The sequence below is a fragment of the Metopolophium dirhodum genome, chromosome 8, assembly GCF_019925205.1.
Source record: "Metopolophium dirhodum isolate CAU chromosome 8, ASM1992520v1, whole genome shotgun sequence".
NCBI lineage: Eukaryota > Metazoa > Arthropoda > Insecta > Hemiptera > Aphididae > Metopolophium > Metopolophium dirhodum.
The window spans coordinates 8138553-8164538 of NC_083567.1; the positions used below are offsets into that span (position 1 = coordinate 8138553).

At 27.8% G+C, this 25986-nt stretch overlaps 4 protein-coding genes across 5 annotated transcripts; 3 read left to right on the forward strand and 1 right to left on the reverse strand.

Moving 5' to 3' along the window:
- Positions 1-3233: 3233 nt before the first annotated feature.
- On the forward strand, positions 3234-7129 carry LOC132950520 (endoplasmic reticulum junction formation protein lunapark). Its single transcript, XM_061022020.1, has 9 exons — positions 3234-3621; positions 4316-4357; positions 4439-4617; positions 4679-4877; positions 4940-5063; positions 5130-5291; positions 5735-5944; positions 6011-6103; positions 6811-7129. Exons 1-9 carry the CDS (start codon positions 3592-3594, stop codon positions 6843-6845), a joined length of 1074 nt encoding a protein of 357 aa, XP_060878003.1. The 5' UTR covers positions 3234-3591; the 3' UTR covers positions 6846-7129.
- A 476-nt stretch (positions 7130-7605) lies between these two features.
- On the reverse strand, positions 7606-14011 carry LOC132950519 (tyrosine-protein phosphatase non-receptor type 11-like). 2 transcript variants are annotated; one of them, XM_061022018.1, is made up of 13 exons: positions 13511-14011; positions 13324-13391; positions 13119-13241; positions 12699-13056; positions 12309-12485; positions 10899-11046; positions 10741-10820; positions 10525-10680; positions 10295-10462; positions 9739-9934; positions 9527-9678; positions 9156-9448; positions 7606-8173 (listed from the first exon to the last, which is right to left on the reverse strand). In XM_061022018.1, the coding sequence occupies exons 2-13, from the start codon at positions 13332-13334 to the stop codon at positions 8041-8043; spliced, it is 1995 nt and encodes a 664-aa protein (XP_060878001.1). In that variant the 5' UTR covers positions 13335-13391; positions 13511-14011; the 3' UTR covers positions 7606-8040. The 2 variants fall into 2 exon arrangements, with proteins under 2 accessions (XP_060878001.1, XP_060878002.1); XM_061022019.1 differs by lacking the exon at positions 13324-13391.
- A 3193-nt stretch (positions 14012-17204) lies between these two features.
- LOC132950840 (dnaJ homolog subfamily C member 11) lies at positions 17205-22602 on the forward strand. The gene is made up of 12 exons (XM_061022430.1): positions 17205-17465; positions 17546-17675; positions 17737-17869; positions 17932-18045; positions 18103-18233; positions 18344-18440; positions 18503-18805; positions 18871-18987; positions 19071-19262; positions 19324-19579; positions 20963-21095; positions 22434-22602. Exons 1-12 carry the CDS (start codon positions 17397-17399, stop codon positions 22466-22468), a joined length of 1710 nt encoding a protein of 569 aa, XP_060878413.1. The 5' UTR covers positions 17205-17396; the 3' UTR covers positions 22469-22602.
- A 394-nt stretch (positions 22603-22996) lies between these two features.
- Positions 22997-23344, forward strand: LOC132950702 (general transcription factor II-I repeat domain-containing protein 2-like). Its single transcript, XM_061022241.1, has one exon. The coding sequence runs from the start codon at positions 22997-22999 to the stop codon at positions 23342-23344; it is 348 nt and encodes a 115-aa protein (XP_060878224.1).
- Positions 23345-25986: the final 2642 nt, after the last annotated feature.

Genomic DNA, 25986 nt, shown 5'->3' on the forward strand with positions numbered 1-25986 from the left:
TATATAATTACGTATAATTATCAGCATGAACTAACTATATACATCTCGATGACTATATATTATATAACTATCTTAGTTCATGTTATCAGCTACTGGTTACGAATTGTGATAAGGAGACCGTCAAACTGGGTCCTCAAAACAGCTCTAACCTGTATATTGTTATCTTAAATCGTGGGCGAGATGATATACTCATGGCTTAAATATGTAAAAAAATATGTATATTTAAACCATAAATATACTTATATCTTAGTCCGTGGCAGAGGCTACGTGGGGCCTGCAGGTTACTTGTTTTTTTGCTCAAAAACATGCCTTACAGGAAAAACTCTCACGCCTCTTGGAGTGATCCGATTTTGATAATTTTTTTTTTCTGAAAGAGAAACACTTCTTACAGGGCCAATTTTTTTTTTAATATGTATATTATTTATTATAGAAATTAACACATTTTAAAAATTTAACAATAATAATTATATAGTTTATCAACCTCCTGTAAGTAATAAGGGTTGTGTTGGAGGTTGAGAGTTATAGTAGTGCATGGTATGTGGATAAGCTTAGATTGTATAATTATTAATTTCTAAAACAGCAATTAAACACTAATTAAATAAAAAACATATTAATACATAAAACATTATTGATTATAGATACAAACCACGAATTAAGATAATATATATGATAATAAGATATTTAGGTATTATTATTCGTGATACAAAAATAAGAAATATGTCTAGATCACATGAAAAACAAAAGGGATAGGTACCATATAAAGTAAACATAAATAAATATAAATAGCTCATTGCTCACATAATAGTATTTTTTTAAGATACATATTTACAGTGGCGTAATTTGGAGGGGGGCACTTCCCTCCCCAGAAATGTTTATAGAGGCAAAAGTATAATTTTGCCCCTCCAAATAATCCACATTTAAAAAGTATTCTTAACAAAACATAATATTATAATATTAAAATATTTTTTTCCTCAAATTACTTTATAAAAGTTTATATTTATTTTAGGTTTATCTTGTTGAATGATATTATGTTGACGTATTGTCAGTGTTATTGTTATCGCAATAATCGCATTATTCGTGACTATTATTATCCGTTATTTGTGAACACGTTATTATCTTGTAATCGCGATTATGAATACAGGAACGGCCGAACGGGAGGTTAATTTTTTTGCCCCCCCCCCCCCCCTAGATTTTTATCCAGTTACGCCACTGCATATTTACATTTCTTATAGAATTAGTTCTTAGATATGATTTAGGGAATTAAACGCTTTAGGTCCTAAATAATTCATACATTTCTGGCCTGTACTTTTTTTTGAATAATTTATTTTAATATCGTAGGTTATAGTTTCTCGTTTATTGGTTTATTAGTAATATTGTTCATTGATGACATTTTTTTAGGATAAAAGAAATAGTAAATTTCTTGTAAAACTGACATACAGGTAGAACCGTAAAACACAAAGTTCTATGTAGTTTTTGTTTGTAGATCCAATTTTATTTATTTTATTTAGGCAGATACGAATGACTTTATTTGACTTGGATTTTCAAAATTCTATTTCTAAGGTTAGGTTAGGTTAGGTTAGGTTATAAACCATATAATACGATTTTTGAATATGACCAATTATCACAAACTTTTGTTATTTTTATTATGTGTGTTTTAAGCAACGAAATTAAAATCAAAGTCCAAAGCACCCTATAGAAAATTATCTTCTTTCTAATGAAAAAAATCAATCTAATCAGACCATTCTACGATGCGTGACAGTTTTTCTGTAAAGCGTGTTTAACCTAACGATTTTTATTTTTGGTTGACGGTGCCGGTACCCGCATACAATCTCACTCACTAATCATCATTGATGACCAGTGTTGAATCCAGGGCTTCATTATTATTATTTTTTTTTTCTGGGGGGGGAGGTACAAAAATTATTAAAATTGGCTTCAAAATTTGTTAAACACAGTGTAAAACAAAGAGAAACTACTACTTTTGACGACTAACACAAATGCCATAGGCAGCATTTATTTCCTAAATATTGCCCCTTATAAAAGACACACGAGCAGGCCCCTTAATTGGTAATTCAAAAAATGTTGTGCCGACCATTTATCATAATATTTAGTGGCGCAACTAGCCCAAACATTTTTGGGGAGTCTGAGCTTTGCGCCTTTGTCCCACATTCCCCCTCATCAATCATCATAGTAAATCATAAATGGCAGCGTTATACTAGGAAATTGAGTAGCTGTGATTTGTGAACCGTTCTTCACGCACGCGTTTAAGTTAAAAATATTTTAGCGGCAGTAGGTGGCGCTACCGTTATCGAATTAATTTAAATCTAAATAATAATATCGGTCAATGCCGTTAGCGGCGTTAGGTTAGATCAGTGGTCGGCAACCTTTTTCCCGGGACACATTCACAATTCACAAATAAAAAAGAGTTCGTGGGCCAGACAAAAATAACATTTTCATATTCTTAAATTATTTACTATGATAAAAATGACTGTTTAAAATTTTAAATTAATAAAATAGACTGAGTCTAAAGTTGTGGCCATTTTTCTTTAATTTTTTTTAATTGCTATAATAACAACTTCCGAGGAACCTACAACCTTATGTAGTTATGTCCTTACATTACATTTTTTGATATTTTTAGAATGAAAAAAAAAAAATAAAATTGAAAATTTCTATTTATCCATTAGTGAATTTTTACCTGGTGGCCCGGTGGGGGGGGGTAAATATTCACTAGAGTAATTTTACTGGAGGTAAATATCTCCGATGGGTTAAATATCCCTAGTGAAAATTTACCGGTGGTAAAATACATCTAGGAAATATGATATATTCACCTGCAGTGAATTACCGAAGTGATATTATACTCCTTATAAGTTACAGTTAACCTTTGCCCTAACCCTTGGGTATTAATTTCAGCAGTAATACATTTTTCTTACACGTTAACTCTGCTAGTAATAAGGTGCATTTCCCTAGCCCCTCTTCCACAGTTCCACTAAATAAATGCTTCACAGACTGCGATGCGTTTCACGAGTTTGGAGTCGCTGACATACCCATTTATTTGTCGTGACTGCATTTATATTCACTACAACAAATGAGCGCTAGTGCGGAAATCTCCGGCTGTTTAATACTGATTATGGAGATTCATTTCGGTAGACACTTCTCTATATTCGTTATTTCATTGGGCAACCATACTATCTTTAATCGTGATTCGTGATTCGTTAAATCTGTGGTTATATGTTGCCCTTATCATTTTACGGTTTCATATTTTTGCTTTTTGGTTCCAAATCGACGATAAACGTATACGAGTACAAACGTCATTACTCATTATTCAATATTCATTACCACCTACTCTTAAGTTTTTTCGTTGTCCACAGTCTATTTGTTCATCGCGCTTTGCTGCTGTTGGTCGTTTGGCTTTTTAGTCAATTTTTAAGACATATTACGGTTGGCGGTTGCGACATGACTATATTTATAGCAACAGACTGACGACTGTCGTAGTGCCTGGATGTGCTCAGTTCTCACAGGCCTTAGCATAGAAAACTGATAAAAGTCTTACGTTCAATGTCAAGAAGGTGCTTTTGGTGTAATACTTGAGCGCCAATGATGGGTAGCATACTCGCGCGATTTAAAGTAAGTCTTGAAAATATTTAACTGTAATAATATTATAAAACACATATTTTACAATACTCTGTTATGAACCAACTTAATAGTAATATATATGTAGGCATTGCAATAAAAAAATAATAATAATAATAACTAATAATTTCATATGTGCATGGTAAAGTATAAATACAAAGTTAAATATTTAATTTTTTGCCACAGGTGTTTCTTTTTTCTTCAATTAAATTCGGTTGATAATTGTTAGTTTTTTCTACAATTTTTTTCCCATTGGCAACTCATAAATTGTAGTTGAAAAATATACTTTGGTCTAGTAAATCAGTTAATTAATTATGATGATTTGTTACCAATTTAATGATAACTAGATTGTGAATATGAAAATCAAAAACATTATATAATTCCATTGACTTGGTACCTATTAATTATTTAAAAAAATGATTTATACTTCTTGTTTATGAATAAAAATAAATGATTAAATATGAACTATTGAAATTGTTTTGAATATGACTGATTGTATTAACTACCTGTTTTACTGTACTAATTAAAAAAAAAAAATATACAAAAGTTTAAAATATTTTTGAATGTTCTATAAAATAACAAAAACAAAACTAAATTTTGTTGATTTTAACTATAAAATTAAAATGTTATTCTTATTATTAGGTTTATAGCGTTATATTAATGTTTGATAAATGATTTTTTTTTATAGAAAAAAAAAGATACAAAAGCAGTTTTGGAATCATTAGAAGATGTATGTTTAAGTGCAATCTAATACTATAAATAAGCATCAGTCTGTTTATTAAATATTTATACTGTTAAAATATTGTTTTAGGAAATTATGTACATCGAAAACATGACTTCAAATACTTCACCGATAAATTATTATAAAATAGTGTTCCATTCAGCTCTCATGTATGGATTTATTTGTATACTTTATTATTTTGGTATAATTCCTTATGAACTGTTCAAAAATAACTATATCATGGCTGTTTTTGCAGCATATCCAATCATGTAAGCTTTAATTTAAATAATTTAAATATGTGTTAGGTTCTAATATCAGTTATTATTTCAGAGCTCTTTACTATTATAAATTTGATGTTTGGTATTATAATCGAAAAATAGTAACATATAAAAAGAAATTAATAGAATTAAAATCTGTAAAGAAAAAACTACTTGATGAGGTAATGGAAAAAGAAACATTTAAAGTAGCAAAAGAAATTTTAGAAAAATATGCTCCTCATCAACTTCAATCCATGACCTCTCAAAACTTTGTAAGTAAATCTAAATTTCATTTTATTCTTATTCATTATGTTAGATAGTATTTTTGATTTAGATTAATCAAAGAGCACTTCCGTCTACAAGCAATAGGCCACCCTATGCTTCTTCTGGTAGACCATTGGTTAGGACATCGCATAAGGGTGATGACCCATCAATAATGTCATCAGCACTTAAACCAAGTGAGCATTATTTAATTGTACTCTTACATATTTTTTATACTATTAAATTAAAACCATTTTACTCAGGGTTAGCTCTTCCAAGGCCAATACTCTCAAGAGATCGTACAATATTTGATCGTTTAGCCGATAAAGTTCTTGGTGATGGACCTCAAAATCGATATGCATTAATTTGTAGAACATGTGGTTCTCATAATGGAATGGCTCGTAAAGAAGAATTTGACTTCTTAGGTATGAATAATAATCTTTATAAATTATACTCATCAATGGCTGTAGGTGTTGTCTTAAATTATTGAAACAGACATATTGATTGTGTTACAAACATTTAATTGCTAACATCAATCCCATATATTTATAATTATACATGTGTTTTCCTATATGTAAGAAGTATTAATATTTACATTGGGCTTTGTATAAAAAATACAATATTTCCATAAAATAGATACATATGTGAATTTGATTAAAAAATACTACATTCTGTCTATAACGGACACTTTTAATAGTACGGTGACAGATTGTTAAATGCAGATTTCACTGTATTATCATTGTATACATAAATTGTGTTTGGTTCTATCTAATTTTACTTTTTATAATATAAATTCAAATGTATTGTGTATACTTATTATTTAGTAGTTGAAGTCAAATTGTTATAAGAAAATAATGTTTGATTTTAGCATACAGATGTGCATATTGTTCTCAATGGAATCCATCTCTTAAGCCTAGACCTCAGTTGGCAATAAGTTATGACAACAATGCATTAACGCAAAACGGCTGTGTTACATCTACTGAATCTATAGAAGAAATAACTGATGAAATATCAAAAAGTGATTCAGACACAAACGAGAGTGAACATTCTGAGCATAAACATGACCATTTAATAATTAGTAAGACTTAAAATAATATGCTCAGTTTTGTTTTCTTAAAACATTTAATATATTTTACTGTTTCAGATGATTCGGGTCCCACGATTGAAGAAGTGGTGGATCCACCATCATCATCACATAATTTAAATTCTAAAACTGAAGACCAAGTAGAATTAAAAGGTAAATCAATGTTAAGAAGACAATAGTTTAGAGGATTCGATACATTGATTTTCTGTCTTTATCTAACATACGCGTGACATGGATTTTAGATGTGTTCTTTGCCAAACGTACTAATTGATCCGATGCGATAATAATTCTAAAAACAATTCAATTTTAATTTTTTGTTAAGACGACTCAATATTTTTCATATTATCCCCCTAAGTTCCTAAAAATGTTATATTAAAAAAGAGTAATTAAAAAATTTTCATATTACAATTTTTAGAGAAGTTAAAATTAAAAAATCAAAAATGTGAGGTCGATCTCAAGTAGACTTGATGACAAATTCAAATTTGTTTTCATAATTCTTATCGCTTTACTATATCAATCGGTACGTTTGGCAAAGAACACGTCTAAAATCCTATGTCACACATGTGTTAGACAAAGACAGAAAATCTCGGTATTGAATCCCCTTAATTCAAGAGGATATCACACCCACATGTACAACACAGTAGTTTGGTAATAGGTCACTATAATATTAAATCTAAAATTGAAACTTCTGAACTAAAATTTTAGTAAGTTATGAGTTAGTAAGACGAAGCAGTGGCGGCACTGAGACGAAAACTACACATGTGGGTACAATCTCCCATAGTCTGTGTTTCTTATTTAATAAGTCCTTTTTAAATAAATGGTTTAAATGTTTTAATTATTATTTATATTAAATGTTTTAGATAACTCTACATCAGTAGCTGAAGAATCGTTATAACTTCAATCACAATAAAATAAAATCAACCATTGAGGGGAGGGGGGTAACAAAATGGTGTTATAATTAATTTAATATTTGTTGTTGTTTTAAATTTAATGGTAAACATAGGTTGCAATTAACTCCAAAATAATATGGGAATATTTATTAATACATATTCATACTAATTCTCAAATATAACATTTGTTCACAATTAATAATGTATACAGGGTATTTTAATATTATATTTTTATGATGTAATCAATCACAACTTTAAATGTTTGTTAAAAAATAATGTATTTTAGAAGTATTTATTAATACTTTGCTTTTAAGGAAATTTGTATGTATTCTATGATAGAATCTATATCTCCTGGTTGATGTAATATATATGTTTATTTTTTTATTACCGACTGATAAATATAAATATATTGGTTAATTCTATAAGTTGTATTGGTAAATATTTTATTTAATTCAATAAACTGTTTGAAGTATCCAAATAGTTTCAGCTACGACCGAAAGTTTTGAGTACTAGTTGTTGTCGTGTTAATAGTAGTCAACCCACCACAATTTCACAGCATGTTTAAAGTATAAATTGATAAGTAAATTGTATATATTTAACTGTAGAATAGAAATGAGTTCTGACAGCGATTGCATGAACATGAATGTATACAATTCTTACAATATTCTCATCTCTATTTTGTTGGCATATAATATAAAATATTTTATCCAATTAAAAAAAAATAATCATTTATTTTTAAACATAAAAATAATAAACAAAGTAAAATTAATAAAAATTGAAATTATATTCATTTATTATTTAAAAACTTAATAATGATATAAGTAATAACATTTTACAATAATGTTTCTATATTTATTAACAATAAAAATAAATAATACAAGAATATGAGTAACAATAAATTAATTAATTTAACAAACTGAATTGGCATGTAACTATGGTAGCCAAACTTTAATTATATCAAATTTAACAGTCAATATTTAGCGGTTATTTATCTAAGTTGGCCCGAAACCAGGAATGTTTAGTAAACTATATTTTTGTTAATTAGATATCAATATTCATAGTCAAATTAACATTTAAAAATGGTGTGTTATTTAAAAATGAATGTATTATTAAATTAAAAATATGAGATACAATGGTTGATGAAAATGTAATGAAATTTAAAATAATTGTCAAAAAATTTAGACAGGAGTAAAGTTATAATTATATTATCTCATTAATATCATAGAAAAGTGACTCTGGGGGTGGTGGAGGAGCTTCCATTGGCGGAGGTCCAATATCGCATTCACTAGATGGTAAAGGTGATGTAATATTTTCGTAGGAATGTAATTCAAATCTATAACAGAAACAAAAACCTTGCTATTAAAATATAAATCAAAATGTAAATACTTAAAAGTTTAGAACATATCATAACATTAATATTAAAAAATAATAGGGAAATAGCTCGCCAGTTATCGCTTGTGTACAAATTCATGTAAAACTATAATACATAGTAGAATTAAGTATTTTACAAATGTACGTACCCTTATGAAATTCAATAAGAAATGTAATAAAAATTTATGGCGAAAAACAATTTAATTGTATAATAATGAATAACTTTAACAATGTTTTTTGATTATATATAATGAAAACTACACTTTTTTTTTTAAATTTGTTTTAAAAAAAAAAATATATATATATTAATGATAAAAACTTAATATCTTCACAAATGTTCTAGCTTTTAAAAATAAAGCTAAATTAATATTTGATTTAAGTTGAATTATTACTATACACAATTATATTCTAAATCCTTATACTTGGGCAATCAAATTTCTTAAATAGTTAATAGTTTAATATTAAAGAATTCTATACTATTTTTCTATTGAGTAAAAAGTTAAATTTTAGCACCAAAATGGATGTAATGTATTTTAATAACTAATATATTTTTATTTTACTCAATAATATATACAAACTGTACAGTTGATGCACAATATTACAATAAGCATATTTGATAAAGGCTATAATACATGGGTACTTGATAAGAAGCCACCACTAGTGGCACTTGACTGGGTGTTGTATGAATCTAACTATATATTATATATACTTTAGGTTTTTTTTCTTCAGGTCATCATGTAAAGTGTAATTAGAAACAAAGGGTGGAGCATTAGTTAATTTTCCTAAGGGCAATGTTTTGAAATTTTAGGGCGTTAAAGGGAAGTCTCTTAATACGGATATGGCTATTCCAAGTGAGGCGCTTATCCAAGTTAAGTCCTAGATATCTAACTGTGTCAGATGTGGGAATAAAATAACTAATATAAAATAAATTTAAATATACTTACACGTTAGAAGTAGGTGAATTAGGACATGAATCTGCATTAGTCACTATGGCCTGTGATGGATCATTCGGTTTTCCAGGGTCATAACCAAGGAGTTCAACAACATTTGATTTGTCTAGAGTAGGAGAAACTAAAGGCGAATCGGTAGTAGGATAGGTATTGCATGAAATAGCATTTTTTAAGACCCTTTGAGCTGTACAAGGGTTTAAGGTTGGCACATTTTCTTCACCTACAACTGTTGCAAGTTCATCTGTATACTTTATGTTCAAGTATTCACGACCAAACATCTCAATTTTCTAAATATAATAAAGAAAAAAAATGAAAAACTCATCTTTCTGTTCAACAATAGAAAAAGTTATTTATTAATTACTAACCTTTTCAGCTGATATTCTTGAACATACTGACTGTACATAGTGATTTATAGCTGTATATATGAACTGATATTGTGCTTCAGATTGTACAAGTCCTGGACGAAATGATCTTACCAGATGAGTGGTGCGTTGGATATCCAACTCACAATCAAGACCTAACATAAATAAATAATCATAATACATTTTACATGTTATTTATATATCTTAACACATACCTTTTCGGTTTATTAGACCAATAAGAATGTCAAGAACAACAAATGTACCAGTTCTCCCAATTCCAGCACTACAATGTACGGTTAGAGGGTGTGTAACATCTGAGTGAGCTTCTATTTCGAACTGGCGAGCATTAACTACAAACTGTAAGTCAAGAAGCGACCCCGCATCAGAAGGAACTCCATGATCCGGCCATCCCTAACAAAAGTTGTTGATTTTTGAAAATTAATAATTTAAGTAACAATGTTACAAAGATAACAGTGACAACCGCCAAATAAGGTATTAAATTTTTTCTTGGAGTATTTTTCTTACATATAAACAAATGGTAAAATGACTTGTTGGGGACCCTAAATCAATTAGCAATCGACATGGTTCATACAAACAAGTTGAGAATCACTAATCTATAAGATGAGCTATATTCTTTTAGAACAAAAAAGTTAACCTCTTATTGTAAAATAACTTATAAAAGCCTCTACCGCACAAAATTTAAATTACATATTATTAGTAGTAGGTCATCAGCATCTATTCAAAGTATAAACAACATGTAATATTCATTACCGTATAATGGTATTGAAGTACTCTTCTATGTCTGTAATTTGAAAGACTAATATTAAACATTCTTACAACCATATCTTGTTGGTGAGCATACTCTCCGAGATTTTCAACAGTGATTTTGCTGTACTCACATGACTGACCTAGATCTGGCCAATACTTCATACATTTCTCCTAAAAGTTAAAAATTGTTTTTTATAGTTCATAAATATTTAAACAATATTTATGGAGCATACTTTAGACTTTTCAAATAATTTTGTAATCATAACAATTATACGGGAATCTTCTTGCCATATCATTTTCCAAAAGTCATCAACTGTATTACGTAGACAACCTTGAGTGACAATGTAATTACGTGTTTCATATTTTTCAGCCAAAATAAATGGTTCAAGCTTAAAAATTATCAATGTATTGTTATTTTTAATTTATTTGAAAAAAGGTAAAATAATTACTTTGATCATGTTTGCATTGATATAGTCTGCACCTGGTAAACTTTTATCACAACATTTTAATATAATTCTAGAATGGTCATCTAAAACAGTTACAAATAAAAGTAATCAAATCATTATTATAACTTATTATTAGGTAGTTATTAAAAACACAAACATACATGGTAAAATGTTGCGATATCGATTCTTGGATTTATTTTCAATTAAAAAACCAACATCTTTTGTTGATTCTCGTTTTGTTTCCCATTGTTGTAACACATCAAATTCTTCCCAAAACCCACCAAAAGCATAATGTTGATATTTCTGATGCTATAACATAAGATTAACAAATATTTATTATTTATTATTATTAAAAAGTCTTCAAGTAGGTACCCGACTCCTGTACAGTATGTGTATTAAATATCTAATCATTGAGTTAGGGTCACTATATTTTATTTTACTTAAATCAGGATGTATAATAAATTTCATCAGAAATATCTCCTCAACCAGCAGTTTTAAAATCATAATTTTTTTTAAACTGGAATACCACACTACTGTAAGCACTCAACAACATGCATTTATAAGGTAAAAACTTACTCAAAGTTACAAATTGGAATAAGTAACCGACAAAATTATAAATTAGTAAGGCTCAAATTTTGTAACAAATGCTACTTTTTAAGAAAGTGTGATAAAAAGATAATTCTTATACATAAATATATTTTGAAACGTTCTGATTCCAATAAAGTAAAATTTATTTACTGTTTTCCTATTTAGTCCTTTTTTTTTATTTTTAACGTAATTTCCATGAAAATTTAACATACCTGTATGGTTATGTCTGTGTATATTTTATTTTGACTATATATTATTATTGCTAGAAATTATAAAACCAGTAGTTAATGGAGGACTGACAAAATAACTATTATTATTGAGCTGGAATTGTAGTTTTATCATAATTACCGTATTTATAGTTTTATTTATGACTTAAGGAAAGGGAAAATTATCTGTATTATCTACATATTCTTATAGCACGTTCAAATACTTTAGTTGATCAGTAAATGTCAACCAAAAGCAAATTTATTGCTGACTTAGATTTATATTGGACCAATAGAAAAAAAAACTTGATTATTTTATTGTAATATATAAAAACAATAGGTATTGTTTTTCTACTAGAAATGTTTAGTAAAAGATAAATTATTAACTTATTCTGGGACAACTGAGCATCCCGAAACACTTTATTCAAAACTGATACAGTATCGGCCAAACCATGACATATTATAGCAACCCTACATTGAGTAGGTCACAGTAATGGGTGTGTTAAATTTGAATTCAATGATAAATCATTGTATATGATAAAAAAACAATTCTTCTTACTTATTGGTTACAAAATTATTTTAATAATAATAATATTAATATTTTAACAAATATATAAATATTCTAAAAGAAACATATTTAATACTAAAAATTTCAAAATATGAAAACTTATCTGTATTCAAACAAAATAATATTTGAAATAAAAGAAATTAATAGGTTGCCTCCTAAGTAAAATGAGTACAATGCTCATGAGATGAAAGCACAATCATAATATAACTCACCTCCAGTTTAAATACACGATCAACGATTCCAGCAATACTTATTCTTGTTACATTAACTGGATTCATCAAATGCATTACAGATCCATTATGATCAACCATCGGATTGAAGCTGTAGTATTTCATCAAATCATTTAGTGACAAGAATTCTTCTCCACCACCTATATCATACTTTTCTCCCTAAACATTTTATAGGTATATCAGTATATAATAATTAATAATTTTTTTAAAGTGACTAAAACAACAGTTAGTAAATTAAATATTATTTTAATTTTTCAGTTAGTTTTTGTGCTAAATATAAATAATTATTAATATAACCAATATAATTTACTTTATTAATGATGTACAATTTTAAAGTATTTTACATACAAATTATTACATTTTAATACTTACATTAAATCTAATTTTAATTTCAGCCACTTTATCATCAATATTAACAGTTAATACATAATTTCCAGGATCAGATTGTGATTCTCGTACTAAATAGCTGCCAGGACGTCCTTTTTCTAAAATCAAATACTCTGCTTCTTTTCTTGACATTTGACCATGAAACCATCTTTCATTGGTTGGCTCGGGTGAACCAATTGGTATTAATAGAGGTAGTGGTATGCCACCTTGTTCTTTTAATACCCTTGGATGTGTCATATAATGTTCAACGAGATTTGTTAGGGTATTAAATTTTTCACCACCATTGAGATCAAAAAGTTCACCATCATTATGAATTTTTATATGGTTAACCTTATTGCCATGCCTAAGACAAAAAATTAAATCAAAAATGTAACAAAAATAAAATTACTTTATATTTGAATTTACCTAACAGATAAGACAAATTGTCCTTTCCTGCTATATGATTTCCGAACCAAAAATGATCCTTCAACGCCTTCATCTAAAAGTATTCGTTGAGTTTCCATGCCATTTAAATGAGAGTGGAACCATCTGATAAAAATGTTTATCAAAAGTAATAATAGAACAAAAAAATAAATAAATAATAATGAATAAGTGAAAAAGTATGTCTAACCTTCTGGACATTGTGAATAATTACTGCAGAAGCACAATGTGCAAAAATTCAACTTTTTACTTTATGTACTGCAAAAATAAATTTAAAAATAAATCATAACAACACTTCCTGGAACTAGAAATTACTTTCTGGGACAGTATTCGTTTTATTTCTTATAAAATGTTTATCATGGGTAGTAGGTACTTACATAATCTCATAGCCAACAGAAGGTGTTTTGGTGGCTTTGTCAAATTGATCGGAATAATGCGTGAACCAGAAACGATTTCCTACACATTTGGAATACTAATGCGCGTGTGTCCTTCATTGGAGATGACCATCATAACAACAACGACGGAACAATCGTCTCGCATAATAGGTACGCATAATTAAGTAGGAAATTATTGCAAGACGCGAAAAACAAAGTACCTGCGGCACCGTGTGTTTAGTGACAATTGTCCGAACGGTGCCGTAGAGTATTATTATTACAATAATAAATAAAACGAACGCTATTCAAACGAGGTGTGCGAAAAGAGAAAAAAAAACTGTTACGAGCTCACGACGAAAATTATTATAAAAATCACTTGACAATAATAAATAATACGTATATTGTTATTACGGCATTGTAAGTAGTTATAGTGGTAGTGGTATTGACTATTGACTGGCAAAATAACTTCACAAAGTTTCGAAACGAGATAACATTGATAACAAACCGCAGCGGAACTGCGGAAGGAACTGCATCTCAAGGTCTCCGCCACGGCGCCGCGCCGCCAGACGATTGCGTCCTAAGAATTATATATATACAGTAGAATTTCATATCCGGAATTTTATTATCTGTGATTGCGCCGCTCTCTGATTAGCGAATAGGTATGTCACCGCGGGTCACAAACATTTGTTCCACAGAACCGTTGTTCCAAAGTCCATTTGTTAAAATTTGTTTATAATTTATAATATCCAAAATGTTAGTACGTGATTGGTTCATAGAGTAATATTTACTCCACGGACTAAGATATAAGTTATAAATCTTATATAATATAATATTAGATTCTGAGCAGTGAGCAGGGGGAGTTGGTACTTTTGAGAGGTAAAATATATTATTGAGAAAAAGAAACAAAAAATTAAGGGAAAACGGGAATTTTTCATAGACCTTATACTAAGGACTAGTATAAGGTCTATGGATTTTTTATGCAATATCAATTTGATATCAATTATCAGATATAAATATAAGGTAACTGGAAAAAAAATAATAGTAGATACCTACTACTTGTTGATACATAATATTATGACATTTTTGATTTTATGCAGTGGCCGGAAGTAGCACGCTACTTTATTTGTAGCGATTGACGTAGCGTCGCTACATTATGCCTTAGATAGCGAAATACTATAGCGCGCTAAACATTTCCGGTTAGAGTAGAGAAAATTATCATTATTTTGTCGTTACCTACAATCTAATTGGTGATTATTAAAATATCAATTATGAATTATGATTATATTTGTTTATTTATATTATGATAATGATTACTGTACTATTGTACTATGTTTTTTATAGTGAAGTTTTTGTCCTGTGTCCTGTCCAGTGGCCAAATGTCAAATCAGTACAAACAACATAACACTAGTTTTCAATAAGAACATTTTTAAAAATGTAGCGAAAAAGTAGCGCGCTACATTTAGACAATAGCGTTAGAAGCAGCGCGCTATATTTAAAAAAAAGTAGTGATAGCGAGCTACTTTTTGGGGGGAGTAGCTGTAGCGTTACCGTGCTACAAAAAACTAGTAGCGGCCTGACCACTGATTTTATGTATAGCTTTTTCTACTTTATACCTATATCGATATTTTTTTATTCGCTTGGTCAAAAAGTTGGAAAATTCAATACAAGCCACAAGGTTGCTCATAAGTGTTGTTTATAATATAAAATTTAAAAAATATCGAAAATACATAGTCATCTTAAGTGATGAATGTTTATATCTATTAATTATTATATATTATTAGTTTTCACTACCTATATGGCGTGGCCTAAATTATGATGTAGGTATATGTATAATTGGAATGTGGGAAAAAAATCCAAAGAAAAAAATCTACTGGAAAAATGACCCAAGGAAAAAAAGTATACAATAATACAAATTAATAAATATATAAAAAAAAATTAAAGTATTAAATAAATTATTATTTTTAATTTTGAACATAGTTGCCAGTTGGTCACAAAATTGGAAAGAGAAAAAAGCAAAGGGAAGAACCAAATTAATGGTGGTCAGTAAGTATAATATAACTTAATATAATATATCGTTCATACTGCAACATGTACATTTAAAAAAGAATCATTGTACAAAGTAATAAGTATATACATCAATACATTATACATCAGTGGCGTCCGCAGGGGGGAGGAGGCTAACGGGCCATTACCCGTATTATTATAATATACCGAATAAATAATTTTTTATTGACATTTATAGAAAAAAAAATTTTAATTAATCAAATACAATCCAAGTGAGGACGGTATAACCCAGCTGGTTACCAAACAATTTCCATAAATTTTAATTTTTTTTCTCCAATTATTTTAGAAAGCACTGAGCATTTTCAATTTCAACCTTCTAAAAGTACCAACTAGATAAATTTGCTTCCAAAAACATACATCGGGTATCGAAGCATTTTTTCTATCAGAAAAGTTGAAAAGTTACAAACATTTTAAAATATTTCAAATAAACGTCTGAAATTATTAGACTGGACAAAATAAAAATAAAATTGTAACTAATTTTCAAGCCCACTCCCCCTCCCATTGAAAAATCCTGCGTACGCCACTGTTTTACATTATACATATCTATAGGTGTGAGACATAAATCAATTGATTCAAAGATAATATGTAGGTAAGTTTATTCACAAAATACCATATTTTTATTTAATTTAAGCATTTGTTGGCTTTTAATTGAAGGAAATTCCCTGTCTTTGGTTAAGAACTTAAGATAGAACTGTTTTATAAAACTTCTTTCAGTCTATCAGACTACTATTCGTGTAAACAGCCACAAACAAAATTCCATGGAGTCCAATTCCTTGGATAGGTACTTTATATTGAAGTAAAAATGTAAAATAAATTCCCAGGAGTTTTCAAAAGCGTCGAGAAAAACCATTCATTTGGCAAAACAAAATTACCGGAACTTTTACACAAAATCAGTTATCAATAAAATTGATTTTGTTTTTTGGTTAAATTAAAATCGAATAACCATTAACTGAAGATACTTGAAATTTTAATCGATTGTTTATATTAGTATTTTCTCTACGCCATAAACTTTAGGGTTTTTTTTAATTTTAACATAATATACGTTTTTTGTTTCTGACCGATTTTTGTAAGGTTTACCGATTTTCGTTGTCATGATGGTAACTTATTAACAAAAACATATTTCGTTCATAGATTTTAGCGATCGAGTGACCACGCCGGCAGTAAGTATATAAAGTTACAATTTGATTAGCTAGAAGCCTAGAACTTCAAAACTAAGTCCGAGCCTCAAATTCTGATTTCACTATAATTATTTTCAAAAAAAAATTCAAGTCCAAAAAAAAACGGCCGAAAAGTGGTGTCTGCAGGTAATCTATAATAGTTTCCAACATCGCATAATCGCATTGTTCCACTAAAATTATATATATTTCAATCAAAGACCTACTTTCTATTAAACCATCTTCCAATAATTATTTGTTCCAAAAAAAATTTATTTCAACCACTTTTTCCTTAAAACTTTAATCGCTTTAAAAGTTATTTGTTCCAAACTTTTTTAGAACAAGAGACCGTTGGAATAAATGTTTCGTGGAGCTATAGATATTTTCCACTTAAATTAGTATTTTTATTGTTCCATGATAACCTTAAGCACGACAAGACCGAATAGAAGCAATTGGAAAACTGTTATCATTTAAAAAAAAAATTTACATAATAACTAATAAGTAATAATACAGTTTTTGAGTTAATTATTATTTTTCATGATTGTTTTGTTTAATTGTTTCTTAAGTAAACTATTACGCAAATGGATCTAACATCGCTTCAAAAATATGATTGTTGATATTATTGGACAACGTTAGTGTTGTTTATATAACAGTCTTTAATCGTGACTATCATGGATTCCAATTCGGAAAACGATTTTCTAGAAGAAGACTATTACTCAGTATTGAACCTGCCCAAGTCTGTTAGTCAATGATAAATACATATATATCTTGCAGCTTTTTACTAAAATTTTCACGATGATTGTAATACTGAATATTCTAGGCAACGCCAGAAGAGATTACGTATGCTTATCGACGATTGAGTAAGATCTATCATCCTGATAAACATGTGGAGGAAAACAAAAAAAAACAGGCTGAAGTATTATTCAATAAAACTCAAAAGGCTTATGAAGGTATATCACCATTGTGATGGTTTTTTGTTTTATTTTGTTTTTTAAATGTGAATTTTTTTAGTTTTGAAAGACCCACATCAAAGGGCAATCTATGACTGTGTCGGGGTAAAAGGCTTGAAAACTGAAGGATGGGAAATTGTCCATCGAACAAAAACCCCACAAGAAATTCGAGAAGAATACGAGGCGTTAGCAAGGTAGAAAACATAAAGATAAATATAACAATGAACATAACATTATCAACTTAATTCTCTGTCAGGGATCGAGAAGAAAGAATGTTACGACTTCGAACAAATGCTAGAGGTGTATTTACAGCTAAAATTGATGCTACTGATATCTTTGAACCCAACCAATACTTAGATTTTGATAATGAGTAATGTCTTGCTTACTCTCCAAATAAATGTATTGACTAACTAGTTTATTAATTTAGAGACGATAGTTATCTTTATATACCTACCATTGAGGTATCGTCAATGACTATGTCAATGTCTACTGAAGCACCAATTACTTTACGTGACACAATTGTGCTTAGTGGAAATTTATCATCGCGTTCAGGTTCAGGTATACAATCAAATATATATATATTTAATACAATCTGGTGTATATATATATATATATATATATATATATATAAACAGATCTGAAAAATTACTTATTTTAAATAACTTTAGTATCTAGTAGCTATAAGAGACTTTTGAGTACCAATGGATGGGTTAAGTATGATGTTACTGCTGGGAATGGCCTACATGTGGGTGCTAAAATTTTCAAGTAACTATATTTTATTTATAATTATTCTGATGCTGCTTATTATACTATAATATTGACTTTAGAATGATAACAAAAACAATATTTGGAACAGTTGAAGGAAGTTTAAATGATTTATCAAGTGGCATGTTAAAACCTGTTGGCCGAGTATTGTTAGGCACAAGTTTAGGAGCCCGAACTACTGGTTATATATCTCTTGGCGGTCGTTTAACATCAATTAAACATACAAGTTTATCAACTGAAGTAGAGCATAATACTGAAAGAAGTTACTGTATGTGTAAGCTAGAAATTGGTCTTGCTCCGGCTATAAGTATGTTATATACATGGAAATTTATCAAACAAGACTTGTTACTAAGAATTTATGCAAGGTATAAATATACATCAAATTAATACAATTTACAATGTATATTGATTTTTTTTCTTATATTTTTAGAGCTGGTGTCTTGAATTCAAAACTTGAATATGGTGTAGAAAAAAAAGTATCTAAACTTAACACATTCGCAGCTACTGTCCAAATTGATGTAATAAATGGAGTTACGCTTAAAATAAAGTAAACTATAAGTTTATTAATATTTAAATGATTATTTATTATATCTATTATCAAGTAAATTTTTCGATTTAATTTGATCTTAGGTTTGTAAGAGCTAGTCAAACATATATTTTTCCAATTCTTCTAAGTCATGATGTAATTACACCTCCAATATTTTATGCAACTTTTGTACCTATTGTTTCCTGGTTTGTAGCAAAAAATGTTATTTTGGATCCAATAATGAAGGATTATAAAAATAGAGAAATTAACAAACAACGTGAAATTAATAAAAAAAGGTTGGATGTAAAATGATAATATTGTTTTTAAAATTCATATTTATTATATTTATGGTTTTAGAATGGCAGAACTGCGTCAAGAAGCACTGTCAGCCATCAATTTGATGATGGCTACAATGGAAAGAATAGTGAGGGAAGAGACTGAAAAACGTGGATTAATTATTGTATTTGCTAAGTATGGTAATGCTGAACTAATAAACCAATCTGGGGAATCATTTGATAATAACGATACATTACAACCAAATATTATTGATGTAACAGTCCCATTACAGTGTTTAGTTAAAGATTCACAATTAATACTCCACTCCACTACAAAAGTAATTATTGAAATATTTATTAATAAATAACGTTTGATCATTAAAATAACAAATTATTTTTATTCTGTATACATTAACATAAACTCAATATACTATTGATAACATTTTACCATTTGTTGATAGTTTACTTTTCTTCAATATTGATATATTTAATGAATTTTTTAATTCAATCAAAAATCAATACTAAAACAACTAAAGGCTTATAACACGCGCGCGGCTTATAATGGCTCGATGTGTTGCTTTCTCTTGCGTGAATAACGAGACGTAATAACGCTTTCTGTTTGACAGAGCCTTAAATGTAGAATAACAGTTTATCTTTTAACTTTAAACCTTTTGTTGGTTGCGTGAATTTTTATACTTAGTTGGTCCCATGCTGAGAATTTCTGTCAATAGTTTTTATGTGTTTAAATCACCGAAACACATTAAATATTCATTATATAATTATTACTAATTTGTAATTACATACAATTTTAAAATTAATTTGATTATGTATTTTGTCATTTACATATACATTATTAAAAATTGAATTATTGAGCATTGTAATATTATTTGTTGCATGTAGAGATTTTCTCTCATACGTAAGTATGGAACATGTTGGATGATACTGACAATCGATAGACGATTGAAATTTCTGTTGTACAATTTTTTTTAGACCTTGTAATGATGTTTAAGGCAATAAACCAGTACAATTGGTAGTGGTAACTTAATTAATAATATCAAGTTGAGAAAATATCTCCCCACGCAACCAATGACGAGTTAAGTAATTTTACTTTTTAGTAGTAGGTCATATGGTTATCAGGTTATGTCCAGATATACAAGAAATATCAAATCCAATATAGTATATGATAGCATACGGCCTAAAAAAATAATGTATTTACAGATGAATATGACATATTATGTCATTGGTTTCATACAATACTTGTAATTTGTATTATTAATTGATGTAAATGTAGTATTTAACTTGCCAAATAGAATAATATATATATATGTCTTCATCATACAAAGGTGGACCCAAGTGAAGATTTTTAAATTTTTGTTTTTAAATTTTAAATTTGTATTAGGTACTTCATGGTTGTTTAATTATTTTACTTAGTCCATTTTTGCATTTTAAAATTACAACATAATTGCTAACATGAAAAAAGTGACCAAGGGAAAATAATTTTAATATGATAATATAATATATTATTTTGTTGTATAAAATTTTAATTTAAAAAAAAATTGCAAAAATGTTCACTTGGTCACATTTTGCATGACAACGACAAATTATTTAATATTATAATTATATAAATAAAAAATAATCATATCATTCTATGAAACTACATTATTTAATAAAAACTGATACTAACCCATTTTGTATACAATTTTGTATAAAATATTTTTTAGTGTCAGTTACCTGGATTTTATGACCCATGTATTGGAGAAGATAAAGTATTAATTGTTGAATATACACACAGAGATCAAAACTATGAAGTTAAGATTAATGATAATGAAGCTCTAAGAATACCAAGACCACATTGTAAGTAAAAATTGTTTTTCATTTTTAATTTCAAACACACCTTTCTACTTCATTATAATTTTTATTCCAACTGTATATTGCTTATAAGTAAGTTTGGGTAAAAAATAAAAAAAATATTTTATGTTTAAAATTACCTATTAAAGTTTAATATTTCTGTTTTAAAACCGAAAATTGTTTATTATTTTGACATTTTGGTATTTCTATCCTTGAATGTATATGCATTTATCTTAGCAACTAACAAAGAATATAGAATAAATTATAAATATATCAAATTAACATCTTGTAGTCGTAAAATTACAATTAGTACTATATATTTATATTTTTTGTTACAAAATTTACTAAAATAAATACAATTTACATTTAATACAATAAATTATTATTATATAATAATATATTTAAAGATTACATAAATAGCTCTATATGTATTAAAATATGTTAAAATATTTGAACTACATTCCAATATAAATGTTCAGTCATCCAAATCAGACCAATTTTTTTGTATAATACACAAATCAGATAAATTATTTAAATAAAATAGGTATGTTCTAATAAATTAATGTGTATTACCTATTTAATAAACTATCAAATGAATATGGTTTTAGTCAAAGGCACATTTTTATACTGAGATATGATTATGGTATATAATATGGTGCCATTCTAATTTGATGGGTGTTCTATTTCATTTCCATATAAATTCTTGAGTGTTCTTGTTTGTAAATTTTTTAATTTTGTATCCGTAGTTTTAAGTTTTTTAATTGTATACACATAAAAAAAAAAATAGCTTTATATTTAGTTGATACAACAATTTTAATTTCCAAAAAGCCAATTTATGTAAAACATTAAAACTTTTACGTTTAGCTGTTTAAGTGTGGATACAATTACCCATATTATGTAATAATAGGTATGGCACATTTTCATATAAGAACACATACAATACAAATACAATAGTTATAAGCAAACTGTTTTATTCTTAAAAATAAGTCATCATTTTAGGTTTTAAGTTGAAAAATTCTTATTATTAAATATGAGATTTTACTATAACAGATAGTATCATTGGTTATAAATACTATTTATAATCAACAATTGTATTTAATTAATTCAAATATAAATTTAATTTTTTTAAATTCATGCATGAAGGGAATATATGGAAGGAACAATCAAAAAGTTATTTTTATCTCCTAATTATTTATGTATTGCCATAGTTCCCTCTTTTCTGAATTCACAATAGGGTGTTTTGGAAATTCATAAGTATTATAACAAAATTCTGTTATAATAATTGTATCATACTTAACTCAAAATAATTTTAATAGTAATTAATGATTATTATTTTATTTTTAGCTGTACTGGTTAGAACTGCTACACCGCCATCTTGATTGAAGAATCAAATAATATATTAATTAAAAATTAGTTTGATAAACCATTATTATTCACTTTTTGTGTTGAATTTATTGTTAAAATTTGGTACGTTTACTCGTAGATAATAATAAATAAAATTGTTCAATTTAAATTTTGTTTTTTTTTTTTATATAATATATCAGGGATGAGCAACTCGCGGCCCGCGTACCTTTTTTATCTGACCCGCGCTACATTTTCAAATTACTTCATATAATTTTAGCGCTTATCTGTATTTTATTTTATTACGTTTTTCGATACAAACAATATTATCTCAAATAATAGGCTTTTTAGATGGATTCAGAAAAAAATTGGAACTGTTTAAAAATGTATTTGTTGAAAATAAATTAATACATTTTCCGTGTTGTGAAGTTATAAAACAAGAATTTGATAACGAATTTAGTTTTGAACATTGCATTACCCGCATTGATGAATTAATTGTATAGTTCAAAAGACAATTTGAAGAAGTTGAACTTATGCGTCCTCAAATAAATTTATTTAATAATCCTATGTCAGTTGAAATTGAAAAGCAAGATCCTTCACTTCAATTAGAATTATGTGAGTTACAAACAGATCCATTTTCATCTGCAAAAGAGATTGATGTGTCATTTTGGAAAGCATTACCAGTTGAAAAATATCCAATTCTAAGAGATTTCGCATCAAAAATGTTATCTATGTTTGGAACCACATACATATGCGAATGTACATTTTCGAACATGAAACATATTAAATCGAAGGAAAGATATCGTTTAACAGATGAAACCTTGGGACATTTACTAAGAGTTTCAACTACAGAAATAGAAGTGGATTTTACTAAACTGTCTATTGAAAAACCTCATCCTCAAGTATCACATTAAATAATAATTGTAAATATAAATAAATAAAGATAAAAAATAAATAAATGTTAGTAAATTTGAAGGACCTTTTTTATTTTTTTTTGCTTTCTCCTATGCACTGCGGCCCGCTAGATTTTAAAGTACTTAAAAGTGGCCCGCTAGTTACTTTGAGTTGCCCATCCCTGATATATATAGGTACTGTTGGTTAAATAAAATTGTGAATCTTTTTATAAATTTACATTCCCACATTATAATTTGTATCATTGTAGTATAAAATTTAATTTTGTTTTCAATGTACAATTTACTATCTACGTATCTTATCATAAGATCTAACTATTTATTTTGTCAGTCGAAAGTCGTTTGTTAGGTTACCTATTATACCTATTGTCCATAGTAGTTGTCACTCGTCAGCAATATTATTTACTATACAGTATTACAGTTCTTGCGCCTAGCTAACAAATATTTTTTTATGAGAACATGATTTTTTTAAATTTGTTATTATAAGAGAAGGAAACTGTCTGACATCTTCAAGACCACAAAGTGTTGACAAAGTGTTGCAAAGTGTACGAATTTGTTCAAACAATCTCTTAGCAAAGTCATATTTCAGTAAAGAGATATTTGGAAATGTAATTTAAAATAAAAGGTAAATATTATCCGTAATGGTAATTGGTTAGTGAAATTACAAATATAATTTACGACTGCAGTGCGATTTATATATGGCTGGTCATGAAATGACAAATATAAACTGGTGTGAACAACAATCCAATTTAAATGAAAATACAGTTATAGAATGGAACATTATGTGTAGTATCTGCAATAGTTATCAAAAATAAACCACAAGGAAAAATAGGTGAACCGGAGATAAACTGTAGAGATTGATGAAAGTTTATTTTTGAAAAGAATAAATCACATTTAGGGAGTACTTCCTAAATATTGGATATGGTTGAATTGGTTGAGAGCCTAAAACAAAATAAAATAAATACAATTTAGTAAGGTACCACAATTTATATAGATTTTTGCGTGCTTTTAACACTGAATTATTAAGAGCATCAAAATATAATACAAATATATACATTTTTATTTAAAAAATGCAGTAGTTGAAATAAGCCAGAGGAACCAATATATAAAATCTAACCTTATCGGTAGTGACAAAGAGTTTTTGATATTTTCATTATTTATTCATTGATAACTAAGACTCACCGTTGTATGATGCTGTCTAAAATAACAGACGAAATCCAAAGGTTTGCTCGCAAACACAAAATAAGGCTAGTTCATTATGTCAGTTCATTGCCCATAAAATTATTAGATAACTCCAAGGAAATCAACATCTGAAACCATACAACTTGACTTAGTTTAAGATTTTAGATTAAGACAAGAGCCACTTCATTGAAAGTGACTCCCATCAATGAGTAAAGTATACCTATATAATTTATATCTAGTATGTAAAACATATACGATTGTTATTTGTAAAGACTTTTGGGTCGTTTAAATAATAAAGCCCCAAGAAAAAAAAAAAAAAGAAATGATAATATACTCTATTTTAATTATGAAACACCATGGCGACCACTGGCAAAACAGTATTTGTTAGGTAAAAGTGGGTGTTTCGTTTGGAATGGGGTATAATCATTAGTGATTTTAGTAATAATTAAATAAATATCTATTTAACAATATTGGGTTTTCTACATTAAGTTGATCAATGTAGGTACTACATATTATTTATTAAATCACCTCATCAGTAGTGACGAATTTTATTACATGTATTCAATACTTATTCATTGCTAACTTAGATTATAATCATTGGTGATTTAATAATATTAAATAAATTACTTTTAAAATAATATCTGCTTTTATAACATTAAGTTGAATAATGAAATACTTAAAATATATAAAATCACCTCATTGGTAGTGACGAATATTAATTCATATATTCATTACATGTTCATTGATAACTAAGATTATAATCATTAGTGATTTTAATAATATTTAATTGACCACAATAATGCCGAATTTCATGAACAATCAATTAATTTAATAATAATAATAATGTCTATTCAAATAGTAAATAATTGAATGAAACGGGCAGAGTCTCAGTGGTACATTGTAGTTAAAATTACACTATGACTGACTATGACTAATACACAGTAAAATAATAATATTATTTAAATATCTAATAAGAATAAACAAAAATAATAATAGAATAATATTACCATACCGTTTAAGAATAACAACTTCTTAATCATGCAGGTATAACTAAATAGTTATTAGCTCTATACAAGAGTTCCCATAAGTTTGTCTACCTTTATTGAAAAAAAAAAATGTCTACCGGTAAGTCAAATTAAATTTGTTGAGTGTTTAAAAATCAAATTTTTACAACATTGTATATTTTTTCGATTTCTCATGTAGCGATTTTATCATATTGTTGTAATTACTTAACGAATAACTGTAGATATTTGAAATTTACACCATATGTTTATTTTAACGATTCCTAAAATTGATAAAATTTTCAAAATATTTTCTCATCATGAACTGTTTACGGACATTTTTCTATACATTTCAATACAATTTTGGGTGCTGCTCGGATATGCGGTCTACCGACGGGACGCGGTCTACAGACATGTATGTAGACCGCATATCTGAGCTGGGATAAAAAAAAAAACATTAAA

Excerpts from the sequence above, each read along its gene's own strand:
- LOC132950520 (XM_061022020.1), top strand. The coding sequence starts at position 3,592 with ATGATGGGTAGCATACTCGCGCGATTTAAA. Across the intron at positions 4,878-4,939 it reads CCATGACCTCTCAAAACTTT|ATTAATCAAAGAGCACTTCC; the intron begins GTAAGTAAATCT and ends TTTTTGATTTAG. Across the intron at positions 5,945-6,010 it reads ACATGACCATTTAATAATTA|ATGATTCGGGTCCCACGATT; the intron begins GTAAGACTTAAA and ends TTACTGTTTCAG.
- LOC132950702 (XM_061022241.1), top strand. The coding sequence starts at position 22,997 with ATGTCAGTTGAAATTGAAAAGCAAGATCCTTCACTTCAATTAGAATTA.
- LOC132950840 (XM_061022430.1), top strand. The coding sequence starts at position 17,397 with ATGGATTCCAATTCGGAAAACGATTTTCTAGAAGAAGACTATTACTCA. Across the intron at positions 17,676-17,736 it reads AACTCAAAAGGCTTATGAAG|TTTTGAAAGACCCACATCAA; the intron begins GTATATCACCAT and ends GAATTTTTTTAG. Across the intron at positions 18,806-18,870 it reads TTACTAAGAATTTATGCAAG|AGCTGGTGTCTTGAATTCAA; the intron begins GTATAAATATAC and ends TTATATTTTTAG.
- LOC132950519 (XM_061022018.1), bottom strand. Across the intron at positions 13,057-13,118 it reads CAATTTGTCTTATCTGTTAG|GCATGGCAATAAGGTTAACC; the intron begins GTAAATTCAAAT and ends TTTTTGTCTTAG. Across the intron at positions 9,935-10,294 it reads TACTTCAATACCATTATACG|GGATGGCCGGATCATGGAGT; the intron begins GTAATGAATATT and ends AACTTTTGTTAG.